General features: G+C 32.5%; 3 protein-coding genes across 3 annotated transcripts; all 3 read right to left on the minus strand.

Moving 5' to 3' along the window:
- Positions 1-8,450: 8,450 nt before the first annotated feature.
- On the minus strand, positions 8,451-9,069 carry PAAG_09041 (hypothetical protein; the record flags this gene model as incomplete). Its single annotated transcript, XM_002788994.1, has 3 exons — positions 8,451-8,682; positions 8,717-8,827; positions 8,909-9,069. The coding sequence occupies 3 exons, from the start codon at positions 9,067-9,069 to the stop codon at positions 8,451-8,453; spliced, it is 504 nt and encodes a 167-aa protein (XP_002789040.1).
- A 94-nt stretch (positions 9,070-9,163) lies between these two features.
- PAAG_09042 (hypothetical protein) lies at positions 9,164-9,818 on the minus strand (the record flags this gene model as incomplete). The annotated part of the gene is made up of 2 exons (XM_015846719.1): positions 9,164-9,599; positions 9,637-9,818. 2 exons carry the CDS (start codon positions 9,816-9,818, stop codon positions 9,164-9,166), a joined length of 618 nt encoding a protein of 205 aa, XP_015701761.1.
- A 1,371-nt stretch (positions 9,819-11,189) lies between these two features.
- Positions 11,190-12,246, minus strand: PAAG_09043 (40S ribosomal protein S2; the record flags this gene model as incomplete). Its single annotated transcript, XM_002788996.2, has 3 exons — positions 11,190-11,447; positions 11,527-11,784; positions 11,980-12,246. The coding sequence occupies 3 exons, from the start codon at positions 12,244-12,246 to the stop codon at positions 11,190-11,192; spliced, it is 783 nt and encodes a 260-aa protein (XP_002789042.1).
- Between the last annotated feature and the right edge of the window lie 292 nt (positions 12,247-12,538).

Raw genomic sequence — 12,538 nt, forward strand, 5'->3', positions numbered from 1 at the left:
AATAAGATGTGAGTGTGAAGTTTTTATTGATATAAGGGATAACACTTATGACACTTATTCAGTAATATTGAGAGACTGATTGTATAAGGTGATTATTCTCACTATGAGAAGTACTGTGATTCTTATCATCTGGTATATAAGCTATATATCTAAGTAAGTATAGTATGTCTTTAGCTTCTTTGTTCATTGTGATGACTGATAATTATTTGTCTAGCTTGCTTTTTCTTTTGAGTTGAGTTAAATACTTGCTTTTCAGAGCTTTTTATTCTTTGCAAAGTAAGTGAGATCAATAAAAATCTCATATTATTGAGTCAAACTACTGCATCTGATAGCAGTGTTAACAGCTTTCTCTTATATTATTAATTCAATAAAAGCTTATACTGCTATCTTGATTGATATTGATCATCATACTTAGTATCAGATTAAGACTGTAGATATACTAATAGTATCATCTGAGAATGAGAACTAGGAGAATATAAAAAAAGAAGTTATATATGAGATGAAGAACTCTGTGTTGACTAAGAAGAAGAGTATTGAGCTTGAGAAAAAAAGAATTACTATTTCTGAATAATGTATGATAACTGTGATAATTATGAATAGAAATTAAGTCAGAGAAAACTATAGATATATATTTAAGCTTTTAACTTATTCAGAAAAGAGTAAAATAAATTTTTTCTGAAGACTTGATAATTTTTAATACCTTGCTTGCTTCATTAAAATCATATATAAAAAAAACTCATTTGAAAAAAAGTAATGAAAAGAGTACATACATGAGAAAGAATTAATACTTAGCACACTTTTCAGAGTGAGGTCAATGTGCTTGTTGCTATGATTTCTATTGTTTAAAAATATTAAATATTATAGTTTCTTAAATATTTTTAAAAGGTTCTCATATATCATCTGAAGGTTCATAGTTCATTCAATATATATGATATTATTCTTTATCTCAGTATTTCTTTTTCTTTAATATCTTCTTAACTTGAAATTTTTTCTCATCATTCACTAGCTCTGATGCTGAAGGTGAAGTAGTGTCATCTCTTATTTTGTAAAATTCAAGCAGTAAAATATAAAAGACAAAGTGAATATTATACATTGAGTGTAAAAGAGAGAATTTGTATACCTGTATATTTTAAAATTCAATGATTTAAAAAGAATTAATAAATTTATAATTTAATTTTCTAGTGAGGTAGAGTATATAGAAATTCTTTACATTGAGAAGTACTCAGTCCCTCATATGAAAGTATTTTACACTATGTTTGAAATCATAGTACATCTTTTACATAGTCTTGACCTTCTCTACCTGATTTTAAATATTTTTTCATATTGCTAGTATTTCTTTAGCCTGGTTGATTGCCTCAATTAAGCTTGAATAAAGTAGATTACTGATATCAATTCAGAGGGCAGGTCTGTAGCTAAGGAGTGCATGAGTTGAAACTTCATTGATTGAGTTATATCATGAATTGTTATAAATAAACTGTACTAAAGACAGTCATCTATCTCAGTTATTCTGATAAAAATTCATGAAGTATTGAAAATAATACTCCAGTACTTGATTTTGATATTCAGTTTGATCATCTGTCTAGGAATGAAAGGCTGTGAATAGTCTTCATTTGATCTCAAATAAATAGTAGAGAGTTGATCAATAATGACTTATAAAACGAGCTTCTCTATCTGAAATATAATTTTCAAAAATATCAAAGATGCTATAAGCATGAATATAGATAATGTTTGCAAAGCCTTCTGAAGTAATTTCTTTTATACATGAAATGTACAGAGTATACTTGATTAATGCATCGCTTAAAACAAGAATTGTATCATAGATCTTATCTGTTCAAGTGATGGCTAAGAGGCCAGTGATGAAGTTTATAGTGATGATTTATTATGAATTGATTGGTGTTGAAATTGAGTCAAGTTCACTATTCTATTTGTACCAGCATACTTTCACTCTCTGGCAAGTATCACAAGTATAAACATATTTAGCAATATCTCAGGTAAGATCATGCCAATAGTACTTACTTTGAATATACTCAATGAACTATTTTATACCAAAATGACTCTCTTGTGAATCATTATAATTGTAATATCAAAGCTCTTTATATTAACTTCTTATTCTCATACTGCTTACTATACTGCTTATCAAAGCACTTTAGAATTAGATTCTCTAAGTTCTCATACTTATTTACTAAAGTACTTATCTTTATACTACTTCTCAAAGCACTTTATGATCAACATCTTCTAAAGAATTAGCATCATCTCAAAATTCAGCATTCAGAATCAGTACAGATCAGCACTTCTCAAAAATTAGTTCTTTAGCATTAGCACTTTCTGAAGAATAGAATTAGCACTTTATAATAATTTAGATTATTGCATTACTAATTTCTCATTTCATAAAAGATTAAAGATAAAATCTATTGCTACTTATTCATATATATATAAACACTTTAAATCTTCAAAGTTTCTTTGAGAGATTTAGTGATTAGCTATTATTCAATCCTATATATATATTTTATCCATCACTATTTTCTTCCCTTTATAGTACTCACAGTGTCTATATACTTACTCTTTTGTAACCTTAGTTATAGAGCTTCTCAAGCTTTCTTTTGACACTTAGTTCATTCACCTTAGTGTCTTCACAATAATTGATGTAAATTATCTCTTTGATTAGCACTTATTGTAGTGAAATATAAACTTTATCATTTACCTGAAGTAGATTATCTTTTAATATGATTTAGAATATGTTACTACTTAAAATTATATCTTTATCTTTTATCTTCTGCTTCTTTACTATTGTAAAAAAGTCTGAGTCCTGTACTTTAAAAAAAAAAGAGGTGAAAGACTCTAACATATCTATATATGCTGATTCAAAGACTATAGCAGTGTTAATCAGTAATCTGAGAATATTTTAATTCTTAAAATATCTTTTTAAAACTAGGTTTTTCTCTCTTAGAGGTTTTTTGATCAGCATGTTGAGTGATTCTAATAAATACAATATGAGCTTGTGAGTGAGTATCTAATGCAGTAATAAGAGAGAATCTGCATTCAGAATGAGATTTGAGAGAGATTCAGAGCTTAGAGCATTGAGATTAAGAGGTTTTATATGAAGTATATACTTTTAATTATAGATTTATATGTATTTAACAAAATTTATAAGTTTTTTATAAAAGTTAAATTTTTAATTTTATTTAATACTGTGACGGAGCTTCTATTGCAAGATAAAAAGTATAATTTCATCATGAAAAGAGTCAATGTAATATGCATGATGACTGAGTTCATTAGCTAAGTTTTGTTTATTTAAGCAGTGATGCAGAATGAAGTCTTATACTAACAGTGCTTCTGCTCATCTAGACTGACATCAATTTAGTATTTTAGTTATCATGAAATACTGAAGATTAACATAGTTAAAATAGATATAGATTGAATATTAACTTTTTTCAAATAATGATATCAATTCTTGAAAGATGCAATGATTGTAAGAAGTTTCTTATTATAAATATCATATCATATATCTACATCTAGAAGTTTATAAGATCAAAATGTAATTAAGTATCATTAACTATTATTTTATTTTTAAGAGATAATGACAGTCACTGCTACTGTGAAGATATCAGATTCAATCTAAATTTCTTAACATAAGTTAAAATGAGTAAATAAGAAAGCTTAAATAAAGTGTTCTTTTAGATTGTCAAAGATGCATTGAGTATCTTTTGTTCATGTGAACTGCAGCTTCTATCATCTCTTCTTTGAGATTTTCCTGAGATCAAAGAGAAACTCTGCAATTTTGAAGTAGTTTTCAATGAAATAATAATAGAAGTTTGTAAATCTTAAGAAAATCTAAACTTTTTTAATACTAGTTGAGACTAGTTCTTCTGTAATAATTGTCACTTGATCTGATTTCATTTCAATGTTCTGAGATTCAATAATGAACTGAAGGAAGAAGATTTATTTTTGATAATTTTATATTTAATATATTTTATAAATAAATTTATATAATCTAAATATTCAAGAATCTTTTATATATATATCTTATACTTATTCATTGAGTTTGAATAGATAAGAATATTATCTAAATAAATTACACAGCATATGTTAAGAAGATCTGCTAGAATGTAGTTTATATAAACTTGAAAGATGACAGAGGCATTTCTGAGCTCAAAAGATATAATGTTATACTCAAAGTAGAACCATATTATATAAAGAATGCTATTTTTTATCTATTACTATATTAAATGCATATTCTATGATAAGTATCTCTAAGATCAATTTTGAAGAAGACTTGTGCTTCAGAGAGTCTATCTAGCATCTCACTCACAAGAGGTAATAAATATCTGTTTTTGATTGTGAGATGATTTAGACTTTTATAGTTTACACAGAGTCATAAACCTTTATTTTTTTTGAAATAAAGAGAATGAGAGCATCTGCATAGCTCTGAAAAGGAGATATTCAGTCTCTCTCCAGTGCAATATTTAAGTAGTCCTGAAGAATTTTCAGCTCTGTTTCAAAGAGATTATAAGTAAGCATAAATAAGAGTCTAACTTCTTTATCAAGATCAATTGAGTGCTCTGTATCAGGTACAGATGTGTTGAATACACCTTTTTTAGAGAAAAGATACATATATAGTGAAGTATAGTCAGGCAGATTATTGATAGAAACTCTATTTGCAAGTAAGTTAACTTCTAACAATATTGAGATTTCAGAAAAAGATCTATAAGTCTATAAGATTAAGGCAGGTACTATTGTAAGTACATAATCAGAAGTATCAGTGAGTAACTCATTAGCAGCATTTGTTATACTTAGAACTATTCTTTAATTATTTAATATTTAATGAAAATAAAATTTTTTATTTTTTCAATCAATAAGAGGATTGAGTTATTTGAGTTAGAAAAATTCTAGTATCATGTCATAGTCTGAATGTTTAACAATATGAAAGAAATGAAATTCTCTGACTGTAGTTTTTTTGTTATCTGAAACTTTTATCTCTAAATTAATAATTTCAAATAAATGTATTTGATAATTACCAAATCTATTTATTCTATATGATATATGCTCTATTGATTACAATTTATATGATTTGACTTAAAATTCACTGATAAAACTTATCTGAGCTTCAAAATCTATAAAAGTGAGAATTGATATATCTTCTGTGAGTGTTGAAATTTAAACAAAGAGAAGAAAGAATAGACTTAATAATTACTAACTTTTGAGTATGTTGAGAGATATTATTGCAGCATAAATAATATTTTTTATTTATTTTTTACCTCTTTTGAATTTGATTTGAAAGAAAACTTTGATGAAGACTTTGAAATTGAAAATTTGTCTTCAATGAACTTGTTCTTCTGAGTCTTGCAGTTTGCATTGAAATATATGAAGCTTCAGTGAACATCATATCAGATATCAGAGCACTTCATGCATTTTCAGCTTTTCTTTTTAAGTGCTGTTGATGTATCATTATGTGAATCTTTTCTGTGAGTAGTGCTTTTTTTGTTGTGTAGTTGTACTTACTGATGCAATAGTCTTTGAAATATTACTCTTCACAATAATCAGTTTCATGATTAAAGCATCATAGAAGAGATCTTATAGCTTGACTACATATCTCTCAAATTCTGTATAAAGAGAAGATAGAATTTTGTCAAATAAATGTATCTTTTACTGATGATCACTATATTTCTCAAGAAGATAATTTTTAATTAGTTAAATAGTGAATAAAAAGTTATATATAGTTTGATCTTTAGATTGTCTCAATATCTGATACTTCAACTCATAGTTCTGGTTTATCTTATTTGAGTCAATGATCTTGACATGAATTCAATTATAGAATTCATCCTAAGTAATTGATATCTTCAGTTTAATGTAGTAGTATTATTATTATTTCTATTATAATTTAGCATCAAAATATATTGCTACTTTAAGAATTTGCATTCATCATCATTTTTAAAGTAATATCTTTAATAGGAATAAAAGATAAATCTTGAAGAGATAAAGTCTTATAGTTTCCTGAGACTTTTTATCTTAAACTTATTTGAGAGTTTTTAAATTGATGTAAGATGAGACTTGAAAGAAGTGAAATTGACACTAATAATATAATCTATTGACTCTGCTCTGCACTGCTTGCTGTTAGAGATTTAAAGTTCTGCATTAAATATATTAACTTATTGTATTTTGAGAATTTTTTTTATATATCTCTTGCTGTTCTTGCTATTATTGAACTATCTGAATCTTTTCATCAACTGATATAATAGATGCTTCAGTATTTCTTTCTGAAATATGAGTTAGTGATTGTTCATAGAAGGTTTTCTCTACATATACTTCTTCATTGAATGTTACGTGTAGGGTGTTAGCTCATAGATTATATTTTGAACTCATTGTTATAGACTTAATGAATAATCTTTCTTAGAGTGGTTAGTAATTGTGAGGATACTAAGATAAATGAACTAAGTGTCAAAAGAAAGTGTAAGAAGCTCTATAACTAAAGTTATAAGAGAGTAGGTATATAAGTACTGCAAGTGCTATGAAGAAAAGAGGATAGTGATAGATAAAATGTATATGTAAGATTAAATAGTAGCTAATTACTGAATCTCTCAAAAGAACTTTGAAGATTCAGAATATTTATATACATGAATGAGTAGTAATAGATTTTATTTCTAATCTTTCATGAAATAAGAAATTAGTAATATAGTAATCTGAATCTTCATGAAGTGCTAATTCTATTCTTCAGAAAGTGCTGATACTAAAGAACTGATTTATAAGAAGTATTGCTATATGCTGATTCTCAATGCTAAATTTTGAGATGATGCTGATTTTCTAAAAGATGTTGATTCTAAAGTGCTTTGATAAACAGTATGATAAGCAGTGTGAGGACAAAAAGCTAATATAGAGAGCTTTAGCATCACATTCATCAGTCATATAGATAATCATAGTTTCATAATTAAGAACTTTCATAGTTAAATCATTAATTAAGATCTTATTATTTGCTTCAATAAAAGTTAGAAATTATAATCAATAATTAATAATACGCTAGTTATCAGCACAATTTAATATTTAGCTATTTTTCAAAAAGTGAATATTGATACTTATAATTATAAAGTCAATGCAGTAGATAATAATAGTTTTATTGATATTTAATTCTTTATTTAACTTTAAAATATTTTCTTGATTGATTAATGATTTTTTAAAATTATAGATTTTTAATATTTTTATTACTTAGTCTATATATTTTTATAGTATCAAATTTATTTTTAATACTTTATTAATTTTCTTACAAATTTTATTTAATTTTTAATAGTTTGATAATCTGATGACTAGATTCAAATAATAGTATTATGATCAAAAATAATTTCAGTCACAAATATACTTTAATAAAAATTTTTATTTAATATTGTTAATATTTTTATCATTCAATAATGATTTTAATTTATTAATTATGAATATAGAAAAGAATTGAAATAACTTCTTATCATTAAATAATTTTTTTAATATTATTATATTATCTTTTGAAGCTTTTTATCAATTTTTTCAAAATATGATTATTTTTCATATGAATTTAAATTTTAGTATATGAGAAATAAGTTGATATATTTATATTGATTAAATCTTTTTTCCTATTAAGTATAATTTCAATATCTGCTTTTTATATATCTTTTATACTAATTAATCAATCATTTAATTAATTAATTAGATTTTAGTTTTTCAATACTTTGTAAAATATGTTATAATATTTTTAGACTTCAGTCACTCTCTTAGCAGCAGTTAATAATAAATATTGATTAAAAGTTAACGAAGTCTTTACTGTAATTTTGACATTTATTATATGATAAAAATGATTTTTATTGATAGTTATAAAGATCAAGCTTTGAACAGCTTCTAGATCTTTTATAGTTTTTTTATAAAACTTCAATTGATCTTTGTATTAAACTAGTTTGATTTCATATTCTTTCTTACTTGCTTCAGTATAGAACTTCAGCGTAACAATTTCTGGCAACTTGAATGATGATTTTAATAATAATATTTATTTGATATTGATAATTCTATTACTACTTTCTATAGCTGATATAGTAAATTTCTTGATCTGAATCAATTTAACATATTATATTACACATTCATTCTCTGTCTTATTAAGAATAATTTGATATCAAAAGAGTTAAATCACTTGAAGCCTTCAACATGATTGATAATTTGATTACCATGATTGATTAACAGTAAACAGTAAACAGTGTAAATATTAGAAGTTGATAAACAATTATTAGAAGATCAGTTAATGTAATATATAATAAAACATTGAGGAAAGGTTTTGTATGAAATCTACCAGGCTTTGAAAGAATCTGAGCTCATAACTATTGAATGTAATATCTGTATATATCCATCTAATACTATTCTAAGAGTATAGTGCACTGAGGGCTAGTGAAACGCTTGTGGGGATTACTGCTGCCACAACTCCAGCTGCGGATACGTCTGTCTTAAGCCTCTGGCTTCTTCTTTGTCCCAAGGTCAATTAGCTTGACCTCTCCAGACTTGATTTCCCGGGCAATCTTCGCCTTCTCGGCCACATTTTCCGGCTGAGAGATGACCACTTGCTCCCGCATACGCTCTGGTAGTGCAAAGCCCTGATCGATGCAGTCCTTCTTAAATTGATTAAGCGCAGACGGTGTGGGTTGAAGAGCCGATAGGGATCCGCGTCGACGACGAAACCTGTTAGCGAGAGTTTGACGATTGGCAACAGCACGAGAGTGCTACCCATGATTGCCGCACGCTTTTTAGCATACGCGATGGCGAATTGTCAAGATAGTCGCCGATTCCAATACGGCGGTGGACGGTGCCTTGGCCATGGTCACCACTAACAAAGAAATAAGAAGGAACAAAGGACTGTCAGAATACTACTCTTCTCCGTTGACACAGCCTGTTTCATTTCACTTACTAGTACGAGCTCCTAGATACATCTGGCTTGTGACGTTGAATCCAACCCCCCTTGATGGATAACCAGGTAGAGAAATTACTACGAAGGCACGGCTCCAGCGTCATTTCCAGCTCTAACTCTTCAAGACTCGGGTTTAGCCATACCGTCTGCCAGATATACATTTAATATGACTGGCTCATGCCAGTGAGCTTGAGGTAGCATAGGCGACGGAAATTGCAAAGAGGTGCCATAGCTTCAAGCGAAAGAATGATATCATCAATCATCATCATTATCATCAGAGAAGTCATCCGCATTGTTGCCGTCGAAGGAGCTCTGTTCTTCCTCCTTGGATTTCAAATTGCTTTTCTCATTGGCATCACCTTGCGACATCTCTGTAACCTTTTCTTTGCCCCTGTTGTTATCCTCTTCGTTTGGGATCTCTTCGACCTCCTCTTTCCCTTTGACTTTCCCTTTATTCATGACTATTTCTTTCTCTTTCCGCTTGCATTTATCTTTGCTTTTCCCCTCCTCCATCTCCTGTTTGTCCTTCATTTTCGTTGTTGCAACTGGCAAGAGAAGATCAAGATATAACGATTCACGATCCAGTTCGAACTGATTCCACATCTCCCCACCCCTGAACAGGCAGATAGGCCGCTTACTGCAATAAGCGCAAGTGGGTCGGGTCGATCCACCCTGAACAACTCCAGATTGACTGGCAGAATGGTGTGTGTGAATGGTGTGATGGATACGTTGCCGCAACTGTGGTCGATTTCTTATTACTGCTTCCGAACGCAGAGTGCAGGAACCCTCTACTTCTGCAGTTAGCACTATCGTCGTCATCGTCATAATCTTGATGGTGTCGGTGCTGCTCAATGTTTCCCACACACACCTTGGTCGGAGATGAGGCGGACTGTGCTCGATCTGATGACATCTTTCTTGCTGATGCAAATGGGGATGCTGATGCTAAAAGTACTGCTTGTTAACGTTAAACTTGGTACTGATTCCGAATCCGAGGCCGACACGACGGGGCGTCACTCATGCTATTCTGACGCTGTTTCTTGGAAGCCGCAACTTTTTCCCCACGTTTGCTGTAGCTCCTGAATAGCCCTGGCGTGGTGATTCTGGCGATCGAAAATGGGTTTTTGTTTCCGTGGAATGGAAACAAGGAACTTTTTGTAGCTGGATGGAGTCATTAGCATTCATATCAGGTAAGTATGGATGAAAAGGAGATGCATTAGAAGTGTAGTTAAATTCAGAGGTAAATGTGGTGAGCACTCACTCAACTGTTTACTTCCCTTCGTGTCTTTGCTTCCCCCTTTATCTCTATCTTTGTCTCTATCTTCCTCCCTTTTCGACCTTTATCTTTGGCGCTGGCTTTGGATTCAGTGCTGACGCTTGTACTGACAGCGTTGGCGCCAACGTTTAAGTTAAAAGCCGGCCTTTGTGTTGTTGCTCTCGGCCTCGTCGCTCAAATTGCGAAGCAATTCCTTCCCTGAGCCGTAACAGGCCATTGCTGTGTTAATTTCTCCTTCTTCGTCCGCTTATCTCCTCATAGCAATGAAAAGGAGAGATGGGGATTTCTGTAGATTCTGAATGCAAGAGATGAGGTTCACTCTCTATTCTATGCCGAGTTGAAATAAGAAGAGAAGAACCTTGACAGGTTAAATTATGTGAAAAAAAAAAAAAAAAAAAAAAAAAAATTGTAGAAAGATATTTTCCTGCCACAGCAACTGACTTATAACAGCTGCTGTGGTGTAATCATTCTATCGCCGAGTAAATACCACAGAAGAAAACAGTGGACATGTCTTTTCTATATATATTCCTTATGGTCTCATGTTTACAATGTTGTTTTTCTGAGATATATTGCAGCGGAGAACCTTGAATGTTGGACTATTCTTCTATATCTCCGCCCGGCGCATTCCGTCTATCTCAGTCTTAAAATGAATACTTCTTTTCAGCTACTCTGAATTTGAATTTGGCTGCTGCAGTCTGCGATGGTTGAGGCCAAAGTGGAAAGGAGTTTCGGGGCCGCTGGTTTACACAAATCTATAGTCCTTATGAAGGGAAAATTTCCAGGAAGAGAATAATTGCTCGCCTGATATAAACCTCTCAGAAGCAAACATACGGAGAAGCATAAGAGATAGAACATGAAGCAGAAATTAACTGTATCCGGCTATTTTTGGTAGTGTAGTGTATCAAATGCAATCTCTTCATGCGACCATGGGAAATTTCAGCTCGTTAACGGCTCCAACCCCTTCCAAAACCAAATAAAATGTCAAGTCACAAAACAAACGCCGCAGACTTAATACTTCTTGGCCTCTCTCAGCACATCGCCGAACTCATCCAGTGGACTCTGGATGAGCTTAGTCTCCTTCCACAGGTTGGGGGTGAGAAAGCTGTATGTGTTTGCAACGGCGACAAAGGTAGCTTTGAGAGTGTTTTCAAGGGTCTTTGTGGAGCCAGAGGAGGAGGTGTAGATGTCGTGGACACCAGCGAGTTGGAGAAGGCGCTTGACAGCGGGAGAGGCAACGAGGCCAGTACCGCGAGGAGCGGGGATCAACTGTGTTGATTTAGTTAATTTAGTTCCGCATTTACATATTTCAATACCTAGGTACTATGAATATATGAGGCAGACATACTCGAACAGTGACGGAGCCACACTTGCCGCTCTCCTTGGTTGGCAGCGAGTGAGGCTCACCGAGGTTGGAACCCCAGTAGCCTCTGCGGACGGGAAGGACGGAGAGTTTAGCGATGATGATGGCGGCGCGGATGGCTGTAGCAACCTCCTTGGAGGTCTTGATCCCGAGGCCAACGTGGCCCTCCGAGTCTCCGATAACGACAACTGCCTTGAATCGGGTGCGCTGGCCGGCACGGGTCTGCTTCTGGACGGGTTTGATCTATAACAGCCAAATTGAATTAGTTATATATAAAAAGTATTTTCCCCTTTTCCCATTTGCATCGAATAAGACCCTGTCCATTCCAATCTCAGCGCTGCATTCCAATACATCTCCCTCCCTTACGCCCTCATCCTCTTTGCACTCAGGTAGCATTGGCATTATACGAAATATATATATATATATATATATATATACCTTCATAACCTCGTCTTTCAGGTTTGGCAGGAAAAAGTCGACAATCTGATATTCTTTGATGGGCAGGGAGTGCAGATAGATCTGCTCCATGTTAGAGATCTTGCCAGCCTTGACGAGACGGCCAAGTTTTGTGACGGGCTGCCATTCCTTCTCCTCACTCTTGGGCCCACGACGGCCACGACGGCCTCTTCCTCGGCCACGGTCACCACCACGGTCACCGCGCGAACCGAAACCTCCACGGACACCACCACGGGGAGCGTCAGCCATGCTGGTTAGACTGGGATTCGAGCAATGGAGGGAGGTAGAACGTGAGGGTGGAGATACGAGTGGTGGGCGGGATTTTGCTTGTCGTCGTCGTCGTCGTTATCAACGGGTCCCTTTTGAAGTTCGAGAAGCGTTAGATAGGACTTTGAAGGACGGAGAGGTGTGACGCTGAGTCAGCAAGTGCTAAGCGAGCCGGCAAAACCCAGCCCTAAGCCCTAAAACGCAGCCGAATTGGTAATAGCACTTGCAAAAGAGAAAGCGGTGAGCGTGGCAATAAACACCTCTCCCCATCGAC

The sequence above is a fragment of the Paracoccidioides lutzii genome (assembly GCF_000150705.2).
Source record: "Paracoccidioides lutzii Pb01 unplaced genomic scaffold supercont2.65, whole genome shotgun sequence".
NCBI classification, from domain to species: Eukaryota; Fungi; Ascomycota; class Eurotiomycetes; order Onygenales; family Ajellomycetaceae; genus Paracoccidioides; species Paracoccidioides lutzii.